Source organism: Guillardia theta (genome assembly GCF_000315625.1).
Source record: "Guillardia theta CCMP2712 unplaced genomic scaffold GUITHscaffold_13, whole genome shotgun sequence".
Classification (NCBI taxonomy): Eukaryota; class Cryptophyceae; order Pyrenomonadales; family Geminigeraceae; genus Guillardia; species Guillardia theta.
In genome coordinates, this window is record NW_005434661.1 from 394,158 (window position 1) to 409,631 (window position 15,474).

The 15,474-nt window shown below is 56.2% G+C and overlaps 5 protein-coding genes across 5 annotated transcripts; 2 read left to right on the plus strand and 3 right to left on the minus strand.

The window, feature by feature from the left end:
• Positions 1-596: 596 nt before the first annotated feature.
• Positions 597-2,472, minus strand: GUITHDRAFT_92829 (hypothetical protein). Its single transcript, XM_005837733.1, has 4 exons — positions 1,494-2,472; positions 1,401-1,442; positions 1,221-1,350; positions 597-1,123 (listed from the first exon to the last, which is right to left on the minus strand). Exons 1-4 carry the CDS (start codon positions 2,300-2,302, stop codon positions 629-631), a joined length of 1,476 nt encoding a protein of 491 aa, XP_005837790.1. The 5' UTR covers positions 2,303-2,472; the 3' UTR covers positions 597-628.
• Positions 2,473-3,714: 1,242 nt separating this feature from the next.
• Positions 3,715-6,538, plus strand: GUITHDRAFT_103400 (hypothetical protein; the record flags this gene model as incomplete). Its single annotated transcript, XM_005837734.1, has 13 exons — positions 3,715-3,891; positions 3,947-4,178; positions 4,232-4,492; positions 4,739-4,776; positions 4,876-4,968; positions 5,171-5,260; positions 5,311-5,365; positions 5,472-5,528; positions 5,597-5,721; positions 5,767-5,884; positions 5,995-6,064; positions 6,124-6,145; positions 6,425-6,538. The coding sequence occupies 13 exons, from the start codon at positions 3,715-3,717 to the stop codon at positions 6,536-6,538; spliced, it is 1,452 nt and encodes a 483-aa protein (XP_005837791.1).
• Positions 6,539-6,669: 131 nt separating this feature from the next.
• Positions 6,670-11,184, minus strand: GUITHDRAFT_103401 (hypothetical protein; the record flags this gene model as incomplete). The annotated part of the gene is made up of 11 exons (XM_005837735.1): positions 6,670-7,823; positions 7,962-8,273; positions 8,421-8,699; positions 8,852-9,761; positions 9,807-10,112; positions 10,151-10,177; positions 10,238-10,413; positions 10,477-10,609; positions 10,658-10,840; positions 10,888-11,061; positions 11,107-11,184. The coding sequence occupies 11 exons, from the start codon at positions 11,182-11,184 to the stop codon at positions 6,670-6,672; spliced, it is 3,732 nt and encodes a 1,243-aa protein (XP_005837792.1).
• A 938-nt stretch (positions 11,185-12,122) lies between these two features.
• Positions 12,123-12,368, plus strand: GUITHDRAFT_66554 (hypothetical protein; the record flags this gene model as incomplete). Its single annotated transcript, XM_005837736.1, has 1 exon — positions 12,123-12,368. A coding segment is annotated over one exon (246 nt), but the record flags the coding sequence as incomplete, so codon positions are not given.
• Positions 12,369-13,519: 1,151 nt separating this feature from the next.
• Positions 13,520-15,397, minus strand: GUITHDRAFT_103403 (hypothetical protein; the record flags this gene model as incomplete). Its single annotated transcript, XM_005837737.1, has 7 exons — positions 13,520-14,479; positions 14,525-14,604; positions 14,650-14,914; positions 14,964-15,014; positions 15,059-15,108; positions 15,154-15,281; positions 15,339-15,397. 7 exons carry the CDS (start codon positions 15,395-15,397, stop codon positions 13,520-13,522), a joined length of 1,593 nt encoding a protein of 530 aa, XP_005837794.1.
• Between the last annotated feature and the right edge of the window lie 77 nt (positions 15,398-15,474).

The window sequence follows — 15,474 nt, forward strand, 5'->3', positions numbered from 1 at the left end:
CAGTTGGAGGAGGGAGGAGGAGGAGGAGGAGGAGGAGGAGGACGAGGAGCGAGGAGGAGCGAGGAGGAGCGAGGAGGAGAAGGGGGAGGGAGAGGGAGGGAGGAGGTAGAGGCACTAGTCCTCTCCTTACCTGCAGCCATTGCCACTGAGCTCGCTTCGAGTATGCAGGAAACCTCTGCGCGAGCATGCCCTGGGTATCCAGCACGTAGAGATGCGGATCGCAGGAGATTCTTGTGCTCTCCCCTCCGAAGACCGCGAAGCCAAGATGCGTCAAGGCTCCTCCATGGCTCGAGCGATGGCTCGGCCGCCATTCCCCGTCGTCCACGTCGAGCGACCGCGAGAGTAGAGCGGCATGAGCCAGAGCGACGCTACACGCCATGGCGACCCGTTTGACTTCTTTTTTGGTGCTGCTGTCCTGATGTGCAGGAAGGGGAGGAGGAAGGGGAGGGGGGGAAGGGAGCGGGAGGGGGGCAGGCTGGAGGCTCCTACAACGTATGAGCGAATGACGAGGACAGGAGGAGGAGGAGGAGGAGGAGGAGGAGGAGGAGGAGGAGGAGGAGGAGGAGGAAGGGAAGTAACGCTGGGACATGTACATTGACTGTCATTACATTTACATCAAAAACGCAGACTACAACCCTCCTCGTCTTATCCGTCTCGACAGGCCATCCCTCCACTTCTCAGGCCCAGTGGCCCCCACATGCGATCGCTTGGCAGCCGGCAGCATGGCCTGGAGGGCATTGCTCGGTCTTGGCAGCCCCTTCCTAACGGCATCCCCTTCCCCCAGCAAGCGCGAGAACACGCCCACGCCCATGGTCGCGTTCTCCATGCGGTCATGCCGAGGTCGAAGGAGGTCGGTATGCGTTCCGTTCATCGACATGTTGGCCGCAGGGCTGCGCTGCAGCGGATGCCTCGACTGCTTCCCCATGCTCGGCAGCTCGATGTGCCTCTCCGGCTTCGGCTGCGGCGGAGCCACGTGCTCGCTGATCGCTAGAAGTATCATCACAGTGATGTTATCCATCGATCCTCTCCTAAACGCTTCCATGCACAGCTTGTTGGCGATCATAGACAGCTGATCGGGGCTCCACCCGCACTTGCTACCTTCTCCGGCCACGATCTGTATCACCTGCAGAGAAGTTCAGGAGGAGCAGACGGAGTAGGAGGGAGCAGGAGCAGGAGGGATGCAGGAGGAGCAGCGGAGCAGGAGGAATGTAAGAGACGACCTCTTGGTTGGATATCACATCCCACAGCCCGTCCGATGCCAGCACAACGAAGTCATGATCTGATAGCCCGATCTCCGACACATCTGGATCCTGACTCAGGTACTGCTCGATCATCACGTCCCCCAGCGCCCTGCCCTCGTCCGGTCAGCGTCACTTGCAGCACATCTCACCGCTTGTCACCGTGACATCGCCAACATCCCCATCACCCGATGGCATCCCATCCTGCCACAAGCATCATAAGCCCCGGTCCTGTCAGTCCACTAACATGCTCACATGCAAGTAACAACTCCGCCCGCACTCTGGATTCGGTCGCGCTCAGACGGCAGGTTCGGCTTGTGATCGATGGTCAAGGGCGTCACCTTTCCTCCTACGTATCCCACGGCTCGGCTGTCTCCCAAGTTTGCAACGATGACTCTGTTCCCCTGCACCAGACAACAGATGGCCGTGCTCCCGTCGTCCCAGACCCGGTTCCCCAAAGAAAGTCTCTGCTGAAGCATCTTGTTGCGCACAGACTCGAACGAGTTGTCTAGCGAGTTGGAAGGAAAGGATCGATGCATGTGATTCAGAACCGTCGGGCGATCGTTCGACGTGCTCATGCTGCTCCACGTCTTGGCTCGCTCGATGGCATCGTGCAGTCGCTGCCTGGTCTTGGGTCGGCTCGACTCACTCTCGCCTCTTGCCATCCTTGCAAAATCATCATGCGTCATTCGGTATGAGGCACGTAGCGCATGCGTCAAGGCTTCTCTGCTGTCGTCGCCAGACGTAATCTTCTTCGCAGTTATTTCAGCCAGTGCGGCATAAAAATTTGTGGGGATGTGCTGAGCTGCAAATCTTGAGCATCGCCTCCCTCCATGTCCATCAAAAACACCAACCATGCTGACTCCTCGGCCTTCTCCTTCCGAAAACTGCGCATCTCCCTGAACCAATGATGGCAGGGAGGCTTTATCAACATGCAAAAGCAGCACGTCTTCCTGCTGTGGCCTCCTTCCCTTGATCGAGCACCCCCCGCAAACAACCTTGGGCGTATCCTGGTTCTCTGGCAAGGAAAGTATCGCCTGCACGAAGGCTGGCTGAAGATTCATGTTCTGAACTCCGGTTATCCAACCCTGCAGGTACTACACGAAGTAGCAAACATCTATCATCTCTGTCAACACAACGCCCATCCTCCCTGCTCTTTCACGGGGGAGGGCAGAGAACACCGCGAAACCCTTCAGGAGATGCTTGGGAAGGGGAGATAATCTTTCGTTAACGCGCCACCATCTCGGCAAGAACCAAAATGACCGCAGCCTACCATGGCGGAGGCGGTGAGGGGGGGGATAATTCTATAAGGGATTTTTAGCACGATTCAAAAAAACTATTTATAATGTTTAAAAATATCCTCAGCAACTGAATCTGTATGGAGCACAACAGGTTAATAGTTTTAAAAAGCTGAAATAAATACTTATAACTGAAATATCAGTACCAATTGTAATGGATCTTAATATGCTATGACCAAAGTTCTGTACCGAACTTCCATGGATCGAGTAAAGTCGGAGATAGCTTCATACAAATGTACGAAAACTATGTCGACACTTAAAACGTATATAAAGAGAGATCTGTACCTGAGATCGCAGGTTGATGACCGAATGAGCATAAAACATTTTAGATTATAACTCCAGCTCAACCCTGACAGGCGAGTGACTCGTGGTGGCCCGGACCTTTCGGGCCCGGGCCGGCCCGCCGGTCGCCCCCACTTTCAAGACCCGCCTACCACCCCTTTATCCGGATTATTGTGGGGTAGGGTGGTATTCAAATTTTAATAGTAGGGGTACTCATTAGTTTGATTAAGTGAATTTGGTAGGGTGGGGTAGTTGGATAGGTACTTGGCAGGAAGGGTAGTGCATGCATGAGAACCACGGATGGCGAAGTGTGCGAGAAGGAGGGGAGCGGGGGCGAAGGGGAGGGGGGGGGGGAGAGGAAGAGAGACGGGAAGGGGAGGAGATGGATATAGAGATGAGGAGAGAGAGAGAGAAGAGGAGGGAGTGGGGAGAGAGGAATGTTAGAGGAGGGAGAGAAAGAGGAAAAGAGGGTGAAGGGTAGGTAGTGCGAGGGGGATTGAACGTGACGGTAAGATCTTCGAGATGAAAGAGAACAGCTAGAGGTGGGTGAGCGAGGGTGGAAGACAAAGGTTTGCGATCTAGAAATCAGTGCAAGGTAAGAGCATGGTAGTCGCCCAGAGCAAGAGTGAAAGAGGGGAGCTCACGAAAATGAACCGTCCTCGTCGTGTGGGGGAGAGATTCCAGATGAAATGAGAGTTTGCTTGAGGTATGAGAGGTAGAAGAACAGACGGACAATGATGAAGAGGAGAGAGGAAGGTGTGCAAGGGATCTGACCGCATTCACAGGCCAGACTTTAAGGACGATGAGATGAATAACAAGCTCACGCAAGATTCGCCCTAGCTCTCTCTTCCTGGAGCGGAAGACATCAGTCTAGCACTGGAGACGCTGCAGCTGGCATGTCGAAGAAGGCGAACGTGGAGGAGGTGGAGGGTGTAGCAGGGATCAAGACGATCAAGCAGCTGGAGAGGCACTTCTACCTGCGATGCAAGAACATGACGAAGACGAGGAAGCGAGCGAGGGAGCTGGCAGCGAAGAGGGCAAAACGGGTCAAGGAGATCCAGGATGAGCACAAGGTGATGCTGAGTGGGAGGAGAGTGAGAGAGCATGCAAGGCTGACAGCTCGAGCAGGTGAGCTTGATCACAGCTCTTGGCATGTGGGAGGCTGCCGGAAGGCCTTTGAGGAAACAGAAGATTCCTCCTCCGACAGCTTCACAGCAGCAGTCGACCAGGGAAGCTTCAGGGTCAAGAGCCCCATCGTCCTCGTCAGAGAGCGACGACGATGAAGACGATGACAACGTGTGGGCGGAAGTATCGTTGCTGAACAGCTCGAAGCGAGACGACGGTGCTCCAGGTTCCAGCAGTGAGTTTGACGCGGATTGCAACTTGACCTGCCTGACGTTGTGACTGCGCAAGGCTCGAAGGTCTCGAACCCGTTCGCTCAACTAGCTCAGCATGAAGACGTGGTCAAGCAGAGGAAGAGCTCTTCCTCCAAGTCAACGAGCAAGTCACGAACGGAGGCAGTCACCAACGGATCCAACGTGAGGCAGGGGGGCGCGTTCTCAGATCGCTCGGTGCAGGACGACCGAAGGAAGCCGCAGAAGGAAATGGCAGGAGCTCGTCCTGCTAATCCTCAGCCGCATCGTGACGAGAGTCCGGACAAGACTTCTTCCTCAGGTTTGACACGAACTTGCTGTTAGGTCGAGCCTTGCTGAACTCATTCTCTCCCTCCTTCTCTCCCTCCTTCTCTCCCTCCTTCTCTCCCTCCTTCTCTCCATTCTACTCTCCAGTTGATGGGCAGGTAGTGTGGCAGCCGGCCGGCGTGCCGATGTGCCGCTTTGGCGAGCATTGTTATCGCACAAACGCCGAGCACTTTAAGAGTAAGAAGGTGAAGGTTTGCTGTCTGACCTGACAGTCCTGCAGGTTTCAGCCATCCGGTGAGCATGTCGAAGAAGAAGGAGGTACGATGAAGTCATGTTGCCGGTTGCTGCTGTGAGAGTGAGAGATGAGTGTCGTGCGAGTCGCCGTTGAGGTCAGAGGCGTCTGATCCTATCCCACAGCATGGCTCCCGGGAGCTCGAGTACTCGTCGGATGACTCGAGCAGATCAGAGGCAGTGCCGAAGCACCACGATGTCAAGGACGAAGTGGCAATGGTGAGTAAGATAGGAGCAAGTGGGGGAGGGAAGTGGGGGGGTGTGGGGGGGGAAGCTTTAGAGAGGAGAGGAGCTTTGGACAGGAGAGGAGCTAGGGAAGGAAAGGTGAAGGTGGGGGTGGGGGAGGTTGTGGTGGTTGGGGATGATGGAGAGGAGGAGGAGGAGAAGGAGGAGGAGGGGACGAGCGCTCACGGGGGAGCAGGCGAAGGCTTCAGTTGGGATTGTGAACCTGAAAGAAGCCGTCTCCTCGGTGATGAGCTGTTGCGACGGGGAAGGGCTGTCGGTCAAGGAGGTGAAGGAGGAGGAGGTGAGGGATGGCGCTGGTGGCTGAGATGGGAGAAGATTCAAGACATTCTGAACATCGAGAAGGCTCCTTCGCAGGGGATGGCAAATGCAGGTGAGAGGAAAAAGGGATGGGGGGAAAAGGTGGGGAGGAGGGAGGAGGGGGACGGAGACAGGGAGGGGGAGGGGGAGGAGAGGCCTGAAGATGATGAATGGAGCAGGACGGAAGCTTGTGCGGGCGATCCTTGGGATGTTGCTGAGCGAGAAGAAGATCAAAGGTAAGGAGGAGGAGGAGGAGGAGGAGGGTGGAAGGAGGAGTGTTGGGTGCACTGACAGCAGGACGTAGGATTGGATCCCGACGAGGATGGGGTGCTCAAGTACAAGATCAAGAAGAGGAGGGGCAGCAGAATGGAGCAGGACGAAAAGAAGAAGCGGCCGCGGCCCGCGGCATCGAGGGGGCAGGAGGAGAAGGTAGACAGAGCGTGCGGGTAAGGTGCACTGACGGTCTCGTGGCAGGGGAAGAGGAAGGAGGAGAACCTGGGGGCGAATGAGATGCTGAAGAAGCAGCAGGCAGAGATCGCCCTGCTGAGCCAGAGGCTGCAGAGGTACGAGGACAACTTCCGCAAGAGCAGCGGTGAGCATCGACACGTCTTTCGCACCTTCCCATCCACCTCTTCCTCCTCGTCCGCTTCCTCCCTCTTCTGTTCTCATTCCTCCATCGACTCTCTCCTCATGGTTTCACAGCACATGAATCGCGGCAACTGTCCTCTCCCAGGGCTCGCTCGCCTCCTCCTGTCGACCCTCCCCGGCCAAGGTCCGTCTCCTCCTCTCCCCTCCCCTCCCTCCTTGTTCCTGACGCTTGCTCTGCGGCAGGATCGAGAGGGAACAGCAGCCTGTGAGGAGGGAGAGAAGTTTTGAGCAGCCGGCGCGCTCGATCGTTGTGCCCCCTTCCGGAATCCCGCCGCCGCGAAGGGAGAGCAGCAACGCCATCGAGGTCTACACGTCGTGCTCTCCTTTGGTTCCTCCTGCTCCCTCTCCGACCCTCTTCCTTTCCCCTCCCTCCCTCCTGCTCTTCCACAGACCTCATCTCCCCTGCAGCGCCTTCCTCTCGTCTCCTTCAAGCTTCCATCCCTCCCTCTTCCCTCCTCACGTGCTGATTTGTCATCGTCGGCAGAGGCAGCAGGCTGTGGAGGAGGACGTGTACATTAGCTGCGAGCCCGCGAGCGCCAGGAGAGGCTCACACGTCGATTATGTGCAGGTCAAGACGGAGGAGACGGAGTCGGATTGACGAGCAGATCCATTGGGGCTAGCAGGAGGGGAGGGGGAGGGAAACTGACAAAGACGAAAATGAAAGCACCTGTTGCGAGAAAGGAGGAGAGGGAGAGGGAGATTTGAGTTCTATGCTTGCCTCTGCTCGCCTCAACTGCCGCCGACAACCCACGTGCGAGCAGGACGGGAGGAGGAGCCGATGCCGTCGACCGCCCTTGTCCTCTCCTCCCTCGCAAACGTCTCCATCAGCGTCAGCCCCTCGCTCGGCCTGCAGTTGAGCAGCTGCATCCTCTTTTTGGCTGAGGGCGATACGACCTTATCCCTCCTCCCTTCCTCTGCGATCACCAGAACCTTCCCGATGCTGCTCCCCTGCACGTCCCCCCAGCCTTGGTCCTGCGCTGCAACCTCCTCCTCCCTACTCGTTCTCCTGCGCATCTTGACCTGCTCGGGGGTCTCCCAGAAGCTCTTCCTCCCGCTCATCCCCACCCACGCGCCGCAGACTGCAGGGCCTTGCCAGTCGTCGGCGTAAGAGCGCTTGGAGGAGGGAGGAGGAGGAGGAGGAGGAGCCGAGCCAAGCATGCGCTCATCGCACTGGATGTACATGGCGGCGTTGGAGAAGACGGAGATGCGCTGCTCGAGGGCGCACTCAAGGATCGAGCGTGTGGCGTCCGAAACGCCGCAGGAGGAGAGGCTGAGAAGCTGCATGCTGGCGCTGCGGATGAGGAAGGGGGCGAGCGCTCGGGCTCCTTCATCGCCGATCTTTGGGTTGCCGCTCAGGTCGACGGCGCGCAGTTTGAGGTCGGGACGGTCGATGCTCCTCCTCACCTTGGTGATCTCGGAGGAGGAGCCGCGGAGGGAGAGAGGGCCCAGGAGGAGCTGCCCGAGGGAGGAGCAGGACGGGGGCCCGAGATTGCAGCAGCTCATCATCAGCTCCTGCAGTCCGCAGAGGCTCCCTCCCACAAGGTTCTCGAACAGGGAGCGGGCCCCCTCGTCCCCCAGGAAGTTGTAGGAGACGTTGAGCCTTCGGAGGCTCCCGTACACCCTCGTCATGTTCCCCAGCGCAGCAGCTGCGGGAGCGCCGAGCTGGTTGTTGGAGAAGTCGAGGGAGGAGAAGGAGGAGTTGATACTCTCTCCCTTCCTCCTCCTCTCCCTCCTCTCGGCCGAAGTCTCTCCGCAGAGAGCAGCAGCGAACGCTTCCGCCCCCCCGTCCCCCAGAATGTTATTCCGCACATTCAGCTCCTTCACCTCCGACCGACGGACAGCAAGGCCCAGCAGTTCTCCTGCTGCACTTGAGAGCTCGTTGCCTGCCGTGAAGAGATGAGAGGAGGAGCGAGGAGAAGAAGAGAGGAGAAGTGGAGGGTAAAGTGAGAGAACAAAGCAAGATATTGTGCGGCATGTGGTTGGGGAAGAGCTCAGGGAAGAAGATCGGGACGAAGGAGTACCAGCCAGGTCGAGATGGAGGATGGGCCCTCGAGCAGAGAGCAGGGGCTTGAGCACCTCCTGCTGCCTCCTGCTGAGCTTGGAAGTCCAGTGGGTCGCGGCGCTCCTGTGGCAGGCGATGGTTCCTTGCTCCAGGATGTGGAGGACTGCCTCCAAGTCTGTCAGGTTGATCCTCCGCTGCTTCAGGACGGCTCTCCCCGACTCGCTACTTTCGCCCTCCTCCCGTGATGTGGAGGATGACTTGGGAGGGGATCGAACGTCGTCTGCGTGAGAGCTGCTTCCGTAGTCATCGTCTAGCAGAACTCCCTGTCCTCCTGCCTGTTCTCGTTCTCCTCCTCCCGCTTCCTCTCCTCCACCTTTCAATGCCTTTCCTCCTCCTCCTCCTCCTCCTCCTCCTCCTCCTCCTCCTCCTCCTCCTCCTTGTCCATTTCGCTGCTGATTCTCATCCTTCACTGTTCTACCTTCTTGCAAGAAATTTCCGAGCTCTCCTGCTCCCTGTGTACTCCTCACTCCCTCCTCGGCCTCCACGTCCCCGTTGTCTCTGCCCTCCATCCTGAGCCAGGCCGCGACATGCTCGGGAGAGCCTCGGTGGGGTTGCTCGAGAGGTCGCTCGATGTCGTCAAGCAGGGGGAGAGGAGGAGGATGCTGCACCATCAACGTATTGAACCTGAAGCTCGGGTCGTCGACCTGCAGGAAGGAGGAAGAGTTCACGTCCTCCTCTATCGTCTGGAACGAGTTCCCTGCCAAAACTAATTCAGAGCGCAATCGAGACAAGAGGGGCCGGAGGTTGGAGGGAGAAACGGAGAAGAGAAGAGAAGGGCAGGGCAGGGCAGGGCAGGGCAGGGCAGGGCAGGGCAGGGCAGGGCAGGGCAGGGCAGGGCTGGGAAGGTACCTAGAGTCTTCTTCCTTCTTAGTGACTTGAGGAATGTGAGGAGGGCATTGCGAATGTGAGGTGGAAGGTCCTTGTGCTGCTCCACCAGAGATCGGAGGCCCATCCTGACCTCCTTCACCAGCTGCTCCATCTCCTCCCTCTCCGCCTCCGCCAGTGTCCTCCTCCTCCTCTCCTCGTCCCTCTCCTCCGTCCTGCTGGAGCACTCAAGGGTGGCCCTGCTAAGCCTCTCAGCGAGCATCTCGAGCTTCGGCTCCCACTCCTCCCTCGCCACGCTGGAAGCCTTCTTCTTGCTGCTCTCGAACTTCTTGCTCTTCATCTCCAACTTCTTCTTCGTCTCCTCCATGTTCTTCCTGAATTCTTCCGCCAGGGCGGCGGAGGCCTTCCTTGCACTCTCTGCCTTCTCCTTCTCAACCTGCAGCGTTTCCGCCCTCTTTCTCTCCTCCTTCAGCTCAATCTGTGCCCGGTGCAGCCGCTGCATCGCCTCGTTCTTGGCCTTGAGGTCTTCCCTCCTGCTCTCTCGAAATTCCGCTCGAATGCTGCAGAGCTCGCTCCTCGTCGCCTCCAGCTCCTGCTGCAAGTTCATTGCCTGTATGCTCAACCCCGACTTGCTGCTCTGCTCTTGCGGCTTCAGGACCGCCTCCTCCTTCTGCTTCAACTCCTTTCCCAGCACAACGATGTGACTCTCGAGCTCCCGGATCCTCTCCAAGTTCTTCTTCTCCTCATTCTTCTCATTTCCCTTCTTGTCCTGCTGCTCCTTCAGCTTGGCTTGAAGCATGGAGATCTGCGCCTTGGCCTTGTTTAGCTCCTCTGACATCTTCACAACCAACGTTTGTTCAATCGCCTCCTGCCGAGCTGGCGCCCTCCTCTTGAAGCCGACGGATCCTTGCGGCCTCAACCCTCTCGGAGGTATCTGCAGCATGTATGAGCTCTAAGGACATATAAAGGACGATATCACCGAGGATTGTTTCACTTGGACTCTATCAGCAGCCGGCTCTTGTTTCCCTTTCTCCTTCGTTTCCTCCTCAACAACTTCCTCGTCCTCTTCCTCACCCTCTTCGCCCTCGCCATCGTCGTTTTCTTCCTTGTTCGCAAACCATTGGACCATCTTCTTTCTCTCTTGCTTCAGGGCCTCCTCGAAGTCATCTCTCGCATTCCTCACATCCTCCAGAGCAACCGTCTCGTCATCTAGTTGCCTTCTCAGCTCAGCCACCTCAGCCTCCCTCTCCTTCAAGAGCTGCTGCAGAATCTTGTTCTGCGTCTTCTGCATCACAAGAGGAAACTCAGGAGAAACAAACTCACCTCCTCTTTGATATCCCCTGCCTTCCCCTGCCAACCAACCAACAGTCACATCAACAACACCAACTTGCCCATTCTCCCCCCCGATACCTCGTCCACTTCCTTCATCCGTTCCATGGCTTTTTCTTCAGCCTCTGCGAGTTTCTTTCTCAAGTTGAACTTGTCTTTCTCGAGCTGATTCGTCTTCTCGACAGCATTCTCGAGGTCGACTTTCAGTGCCAGGACCTCCAGCTCTGCCACTCTGCATCTTTCCTTGTACTCGTTCACTGGACGTGGAGCTCGTCAGCACAAGCGAACAACACACATGTCAGTCCTTAACAACATAGCACCTCCATTGTCCGATACGCGCTTGTCCTGCTTCAATTTCTTCTGGTCGTCTTCGAAGATCGGGAGATCCATCGAACCCATTGACGCGTCGTTGTCTTCTTTCAGATTCTGAATCTCTGCCTCTTGCGACTTGATCTAGGCAGCACGATCAGGTTTTCTCTTCGACAGAGCATCGTTGACCACCAGTTGCTCAGCATCAGCAAGCCGTCTGTCGGCGTCCTCTCTCTGCGATCTTTGGTCGGACACGTCCCGCCTTAGCTGCTCGATCAACGAATCCTGCAATCCTATCTTCTCCCGGCACTCCACCAGCTCTTTCGCCGCTTTCCTGCTCCTCACATCCAATTCTTGGAAACCAGTCTGCAAAGTCTGCAACGACATCAGCGTGATGAGGCCGGGACGTCACAAGCGCGGACCTTGCGGTGTTCGACGAGAGTTTGAAACTGTTCGGCGACCTGGACGCAGAGCTTCATGGAGGTGTCCATGTCAAGACCAGCCGAGATCAAGGACTGATACAGCTTCTTCGTTTCTGTGAATACGTAAGAATCAAACTTGGAGAGCGCCTCGTCGATCGGGTCAAAGTCGTCATCCTGTCACTGGGTAAGATGAAACAGTCTCCTCGTGCTGTAAGACACCTCCACTTCACGATGAGCCACTTCGTCAACCACATCGAAGTCGAAATCTGAGTCATCGGTGCCATCTCCATTCACCATCTAGAGAGCATTGCCGTGTCAAAATAAGAACACATAGTGAAGGCAAAAAGCATTCGCTAAACATCCGAGCATTACATATTCTAGGTTCTCCCGATCATCTTGCCTCTATCCACCACATTTTTTTCGTCCTGCTCTTTCAATACATATCGATCTGCCTGTCTTCGCATGCTTTTCGGCTTGTTTCCATGTCGTCCTTGGTTCCTCCTCTTTCCCTCTCCCTACACCACTGCGGCGCTCCTTTCCCTGTCAAACAGCAAGGTCTTCTCTTGCATACCTTCCTCGCTCACTCCCTACCCACCTCTGTCTTGCCGACCTCTGAGTTGCCGACCTCTCCTTTCTCCTCTCCCTTCTCTTCCTTCACTTCCTCCTACTCCATTCGTTCTTCATCAATGGTTATCGCCATGATCAGCCAAGATCCGTTCTTTCATTTTGACTAGACCCTACCCTTCCTATACTGAAGCCATGAAGACCTGGACCCCTGCAATCAATTTAAGTACCCTATCTTTGAGCACATAAGTACCCACCTCTTCAGAGATTACTTTGACCCCAACCCCCATTTGACATACCCCACCACCAATCAGGCCCACTCAAATCATTCATTTCAAATCTACGACCGCACCCCCACCCCCGAGAATAACCCACCCCTCGAAATCTCCTTCCTCTACCCGGTACTTCATTGTGATTTTCAGATATTTTGATTGGTGGGTGGGTGATAGTACCCGGTGTCTCTGGTCAGAGAATGCAGGAGGGGCGACGCAAACTCTTCAGTTGAAGGAGGAGCGACGAGGTCAAGAGAGGAACAATGTGAGAACATGGAGCATGTGCCAGCCATGTGCTGACTCTGTCGCAGGGGCAACGCGTCCTCCGCCTTCGACTGCTGCTCCAAGCAAGATGGCTTCGGGAACTTGATCCATCCAGAGATTTTGCCCCCCCTCCACATGGCTGCGAGGCACGATGATGTCCAGATGATTGAGAAGATCCTCTCAACCCCGGGGATGAAGGCGGACACCTTCGATGTGCGCGGTCGCACTCCTCTTCACTTCGCCGCCCAGCACGGATGCTCCCGGTCGGCGGAGCTGCTGCTCAAGCGCCATGCCAGCCCTCAGATCAAGGGGGCAGACGGCAAGACACCGCTCAGCCTCGCAATCGAGAACAATCACAATGATATCGTCTCGATGCTGCTGCACTCACAGTCTCAAAGGCAGCCCCTGGGCACCAGACCCATGTTCGATCGCAACCTGGTGCCTCCCCCATCTTCCGTTCATTCCCCTGCCTTCGCACCAGCTCCTGCCCCCGCCCCTAATCCCACTCCTAACCCTATCCCGGCACCTGCCCCCGCTCCCGCCCCAACCACCGCTCCCGCCCCTGCTATGGTACACCATCTGCTCTCCTTGCTGCAGTTTCTCACAACCAAGACCAGAGCCAGACAGCGGAATCGCTGCATGCTCAGGCAGCTGCGTACTACTTTGCTGGCGACCACAAGAGAGCAGAGGAGCTGTATCTACAGGTTGCTGAGCAGACCAACTCAGTTTCATCTCACTTGGAACTGTTCAGGTGCTCAGTATCAATCCCAAGCACTTGAGGTGTTGTTGCAAGGGTTAGCGGTGAGTGCAGATTTTGACCTTTTCACTTGTAGGACACTTTGCAATTATGGAGCATTGCTCCAAAACACGAGACAAGACAACCCTAGAGCCGAAGAGATGTTGTTAACTGCAAAAGTGTAGTAGCAAACTCATGTGAGGCCTTGCAGGTACAAGAAAGCGCTTGACATCGATCCAAACGACGCTGTCACTTTGTACAACTATGGTCTGCTGCTGGAGAATGCTCATCGAAACTTCGATGAAGCTGAGAAAATGTCAGGCTCTTCCCTCACGCGCTTCAATGCGTTGACGATACTCCGTAGGTACCAGAAGGCGCTTCAGGCAGACCCGAGGCATGTTGATACTCTTTGTAACTATGGCGCGCTTCTCAAGACCGTCCACAAGCAGTACAAGACGGCTGAAGAGATGTGATGCCTTGCTGGCTGCCGCAAACACTCTTGATGCATGCTCTTAGGTACAGGCAGGCACTCTCGATCGACCCGAACCACGTCGACACACTCTGTAACTATGCTCTGCTGCTTCGCGACGCGTTTGGGAATCATAACAAGGTGGTCTAATGCTGCGAACGCTGAAGACTGACGTCTGGGCTGTCAGGCCAAGGAGATGATTAAGAGAGCTCAAGCCATCGCGCCCAACGATGAGTGGCTCAAGAAGCACAGCGCAAGCTTTTGACAAATGAACAAGATCGAGTTCCACTCGCAATCCCACTTGAAGCAACTGACTGGGACAAACCATTAAAGAATATCATGAAGCTTAATCTCTCGCAGCTGCCTCAACTGATCGTTGCACATCTGCGATAGATGATCCCTCACGACCTTGGTCGTGCTGAGCGCATGTCCTCGTACCACTTCCATCCTCACAACAGGTGACGGCGCTCGTCCCATGGTGAACTTGGACGGCGGTTGGTACCTTTTCTCCATGAAAATGTCTTTTTCGAACAAGTCAAGGTCGGCGAGGTTGAAAACCTGCGAGTACGTCGGGCTCTTGTGAGAGGATCCGTCAAGACTTGACTTGCTCCTGTTGACTCGTTTCAAGGAAGGTTTCTTGTACCCCTGGTAGAACGATCGATTTCGCTCCAGGTCCCTCTGAAACTCAAACCGCGCCCTCGAGTCGTCACCGACGGCCCTCCCTTGCACAAGCGAGTTCAAGATAGTCGTGTCCTTGGGCGAGACTTCCTTGGGGCTGCCTTGCCTCGAGCCTGGGGAGCCGAGGAGGAGCTGAGGGGACAACGAGGTCGCCCTCCCTCTGTCTTCTCTTGAGGAGTTCATGCTGACGTCCATCCGGCTCAAGTTCAACTTGTGTCTTGGAATGGAGAAGGTGAACTTCTTCCTGTGGACGCCCCCCACCTGAGGTGAGAGCGCGTTGTACACGGAGACTGTGTTGGACAGGAGCTTCTCTGCCCTGTTCAGCCTCACTCTCAAGACGCTCTCGTCGTGGAGGAACGGCCTCTCCAGGAAGGGATTCTGCTGGTGGACGAAAGAGGACTCGTCCGAAGCAGCGCCCTTGTGCATTGAGACGATCATCTGCACTACTTCCTGTGGTGAGTCGACGTACTCCTGCAGAATCTGAGGATCGCAGAGATCTTCAACCATCTGAGAGTATCCAGCCTGTACAACTGCATCTCCCTCAGAGATCGGACAGACGCCATCCAAGTACTCACCGTTGCTCACAATCCCCAGCGCCTTCCGTTGAACCTGGGACCAGCTCTCAGCGACACTCCAAGGCCCTCGAGCAAGAACCTGCCACTGCTCGTCCTGTACCAACTTTAAGGCATGTACCACCACAGGACGAGCGTAAGGATGCTGAGCTTTCATGCCTCCTGCAACGTCTTGTCAAAAACTCCTACTTGTACTGTCTTTCATACCATCCTCGTGCAGCGCAAGCTTCCCCATGCTCGCAACAGCCCACAACCTCTGCTCCTGACTGTCACTACCTAGCAGCTTCGCCAGCGCCTCCACTGTCGTCTCCGGACTGGCAGTGCTAACCAAATAATTCAAAGCGCATTCGCGAACGTCTTCATAGAAGCTGAAGAGCACGCTATCTAATCTCCTCAGTACGTCCTCGTTGGGTTGCGGCACGGCCTTGGTCATGGCAGCAACAGCAGAGTTACGCACGTTCTCGTACTGGTCCTGTCGAGACAGTCAAGACAGCAAGTCCCTTGATGCCAGCACCACCAACCTTCATCCCCTCGCAAAGGGCAGCCACTACTTGCTCATTGACCTCCCCGATCTGCCTCTCAGTCAGTGAAGCTGCGACGAGCCGCATGCACCAACGATGCCGAGGGAGGAGAGCGATTCCGCCCGCACGTGTTCGCTCCAGTCGCCTGACAAGGTGGTCAGCTATACCAGGGGCTGCGAGCAATGCCTACCTGCTTTCTGAGCGATCTCAGCAACGACTTGCTGCATGACTTCGGGGTCTACTACAGCTCCAGACTGCTTCTGCGCTGAGCAGCATTCTCCCAGCTCTGCGATGTACTGGGCCCTGAACTCCCAGAACCTGTTGGGGGGTCAGCCAATCTTGACAGACGGACTCGAGCTCTGAAGCTGAACTTACGACGTCGCTCTCAGCTTGCGCAGCAGTTCGAGGATCTCGCGGTCGGTCGCCGACGCCATTGCTCAGGCCGGGCTTGTATTACGGATATACCCCTACCTCTCACAAGGCTCTGCCCCCAAGCTCCCTCCCCCCCTCC